Raw genomic sequence first — 4,088 nt, 5'->3', positions numbered from 1 at the left:
TCTCTCTCTCTCTCTCTCTCTCTCTCTCTCTCTCTCTCTCTCTCTCTCTCTCTCTTTGTGCATGTATGTGTGTGTCTATTATAGTGAGTTAAGTATGGCATTGTGACAAGGCAAAGCCAAACTCATTCAACTCCACACACACAAATGCAACTTCATATCCTACTTTCTTGTGGACACACCACATAATCAACTTGTTCCACATACTCAACTTGTTAATATGGCATCTAATCTCAACAAAATCATTGTTTAGACTTAAAGAATTTAGATATATATAGTATGTGCATGAGGCCTCCTCATATCATGTAGGTAAATAAAAACTCAACAAAAATATGTAGACTTTTATTTGTGACACATGTCCAACTCAATCCAATCAACTTAGTGTAAGTTTTCTAAAGTTTGAACAAGCAAGGCAAACCATTACCTAAGTATACCCTTATATGTAGCCTATGGAGTTCCCTTGAATGCATTATAACATGCAATACACTACATTAAAGTTCCCCAGTAGTCAAACCCCCCAAACCCACTTGTATGTTTGTATCTCAATTGTTTGAGTAATGCCTTAAGCAAGCCCTATTGCTATTCAATGCACTCCTACTCAATAGATTAAGGTTTATGTGCTTGTTATTGAATGCAAAGGTGCAAGGTCTAGATTGGCTATTGAAGTTTCGAGTTAGCAAAGGTGTAGGGTCTAGATTGGCTTTTGAAGTTTCAAGTTAGCAAGACCTCACTACAATTGAGATTGATTTGTCATTTGAAGTCCCCACCATTGCAATAATGTTAAGACTTGCTTTGACAATTACAATATACTTGGCTTTTTAAGTTTCGAGCTAGCAAAATATCCTTGCTACAATTGAGATGGATTTGTCATTTGAAGTCCCCACCAATGCAATAATGTTAAGACTTACTTTCACAATCAATATACCTTTTTTCTGAGTACATTACAAAGACTTGAATCCTTTGAGAACTCAAGTGTGTATCTTGTAATTTTTCTCAAGGATGAGGTTATAAAAGGTTAAGGGACAATAATATAGGTTATTGGTTGCAAATTGAGGTGATACACTCTGTTCATTAGATGTAAGCACAATTGAATTTGCTAATTATGTGGAACAAAACAAAAAAGTATATTAAACTTAGTATACTAGGTTCTGGTAGTAGCATTATGAGACATGTTTCACTTTGTGTGTGTGCACACTTGTGTGAGTGCATGTATGCATGCACACATGCACATGCATGCGCACATAAAAATTTGTGACAAGTGTCCATTATATGTATGGGACCATCGTGCAAATGTATGTTAGCATGTGAAAATATATTTCAAGCTACTCTGAGTGTTAGATATATAAGGCTACGCATGTAACATTTTGTTTATATATAAGATGCTTCAAGCTACTTTGAGCTAGACATACATAAGAGGTTGCATTTACAAGATTCCATTTCAAGGGGGGTGATTAAATCATAGAGATCCATCAATAACAAAAGCATCTTTCTCATTTTGTAACTTAACTTTGTTCTTAATGCATACTTTCACTTTGTTCTTAATGCATACTTTAGGATTTCTATGTATATAATCCAATATGCATATGATTTTATTTTGCACTTTCTTAGTAAGTGTTACATGTTTGTACATCTATAAAGTATCTATGCTTTTGTGTATGAGTTTTATGAGAGGCACATGCATAAATAAACATGTCCATTAATCCTCAAATTTTCTTTAAAAAACTTTGTTGATTATGATGTGTAGGATCAAACAATAAGTTTTGATACACAATGCCTTAGAAAATTCTAAATGTGCTAGAATAGCAAACTATGAATATTACAAAGTCAAATAGTGTACGAGTATATTTTGCACTTGGATGGTGCATATCTTCATCAGTTTGTTGTCATTCAATTCTATGCAAGGCTTCATTGAATAAGACTTTAACACATTAGTAATTCAAGGCAATTATTTCTTGCTTATTTTCAAAAGCATCTATTGATCTAAATTTATATTACCTTAGTATTGACTTCATTACCCTAACATGATCTATGATTATAACTACTTGCCTTAATTTTGTTTAAATTAATATATGCTTATTGTAATTGATATAAAATGTATGGATACTTACAATGGAGTCCATTAACCTTACTATTCTTTTTAGGCCTTCTACTAGGACAACCATCAACTCCTATTCCATTTCAACAACTAGCAAACTACACACAACCTTCATTACCTCATCGTTCATTACCTCACATAATGCAAAGTGTTGATCTGTCAGTGGGAATAAATTTTGCCTTTGGTGGAAGTGGAGTGTTTGAGACCTTTGGGCCAGAATACCCAACGACTACTACCCAAATCAAACATCTTAAGCGCATATTGAATGCAAAAATATACTCAAAAGAGACAATAAACCAAGCACTTGTGCTATATGTGGTCTCAGGCAATGATTATAAGGCTTTTTTGGATAAAAATGGATCCATCACAGTAAGTCCCAATTTTCTATTTCAAGAAAAAATGAAGTCTAAAACCGCAAATAAGTTTAATGTCCATCTTTCCTAACACAATTTTAAGTTATTCTTTATTGAATTAGTTTGGTAGTACATACACAACATCATTTCCAACATGATAAGAGTTGTCTTGCTCTCAAATTTTGATTATTTACAAAATTATCACTTACATTATATTGGTATAGTTTTATGTATCATGATGAAAACCTTTGTCTAGTGGGTGTGCATGTGCACACATACATGTGCACATGTGTGTGTGTGTGTGTGTGTGTGTGTGTGTGTGTGTGTGTGTGTGTGTGTGTGTGTGTGTGTGTGTGTGTGTGTGTGTGTGTGTGTGTGCGTGTGTGCGTGTGTGCGTGTGTGCGTGTGTGCGTGCGTGCGTGCGTGCGCACGTGCATGTGCGTGTGCGTGTGTGCATGCGTGATTTCATAAGTTTTTGCATTGAACTACAAAGTAGTATGCACTTTTATTATAGAATGATGTATGACAAATCATAAATCCTTTTGACAATGATAGGATATCCCAAAAGTCATCGTAAACGTTTCCATTCAAATTGCAAAAGATTTGAGTTCTCTAGCTGAGATTGGATTCAAGAAGCTTATCGCAACAAATCTACCTCCAATCGGATGTCTACCAAGCAATACCTTTGACAACAACTTCACTAGTTGTGCTACATATGATAATACTTTGAGTGACCTTCATAACCTTTTTTTGAATAATTCAATCAATCAACTACAAGCAGATGGCCCCACCAAGTTTTTTATATTAGACCATAATATGGCCTTCTCCATTATTTTTGACAACCCAAAATTCTTTGGTAGGATATGCCTCTCATTATTTGGATGATAATTTAGCAACACCTTTTATATGGTTCACTCAATTCCATCTCAAATGTAAACATAAAGTACTAATAAGTTAAACTACTTGAAATTTTTCAGGATTTCAAAATCCATATCAACCTTGTTGCAAGCCGATGAACCCACAATATGGATGTAGTGATGTTGATGATAAAGGTCAAGCAATGTTTACACTTTGTAAAAATATAAGTGAAAGCTTTTTTTGGGACTCCTTCCATCCAACCCATGCTGGATGGGGCCAAGTTTTAACCCTCTTAAAGGAATCAATTCAAGAATTTGTTGCAGCTTAATCTATTCACATTTTATGTATGTCCCTCATTATAAATGTCAATTCTACATGGAAGCTCATAATTATTGACACTATAGATTGGAGAACCTATGGCATGAAAATATCTCGATAATCTTGATTTTTCCAACTAAGTAAACTAAGAGGAAAATGGCATGCTTATTTCACTTGAAAATGATCAACTATTGAATAGTACTTATGCTACTATTGTCATTCTACTGTTCCATACTATCCTTTGAGCATGAATAATTTTAAATAAAGAGGTTGCAATTTTGCATGGACACTAGACATTATTACACAATGAGCTAAGTTTTAAGGTTTTGGCTAATATATTTGTAAATTGAATACTCTACTATTTCATGTTAAAGTGTTGTTTGTAAATTGTTTACATGGATCCTAGTCTTGTAATAAATAATATTTAAATTTATGGATAATGTACATAAGTGAATTTACATACCAAA

General features: G+C 33.8%; 1 protein-coding gene across 1 annotated transcript in view; it reads left to right on the top strand.

Moving 5' to 3' along the window:
* Positions 1–3,631, top strand: part of LOC148010448 (GDSL esterase/lipase At3g09930-like) — a 4,541-nt gene extending 910 nt beyond the window's left edge. The window contains exons 3-5 of the mRNA XM_087671543.1: positions 2,139–2,461; positions 3,001–3,301; positions 3,423–3,631. Coding sequence (XP_087527669.1) covers positions 2,139–2,461; positions 3,001–3,301; positions 3,423–3,631 — 833 coding nt within the window. The remainder of the gene's footprint in view (positions 1–2,138; positions 2,462–3,000; positions 3,302–3,422) is intronic.
* Positions 3,632–4,088: the final 457 nt, after the last annotated feature.

The sequence above is a fragment of the Lygodium microphyllum genome, chromosome 29, assembly GCF_053477565.2.
Source record: "Lygodium microphyllum isolate KBCC chromosome 29, Lygodium_microphyllum_v1.1.10, whole genome shotgun sequence".
Lineage (NCBI taxonomy): Eukaryota > Viridiplantae > Streptophyta > Polypodiopsida > Schizaeales > Lygodiaceae > Lygodium > Lygodium microphyllum.
This window is presented reverse-complemented; position numbering and strand designations above follow the sequence as displayed.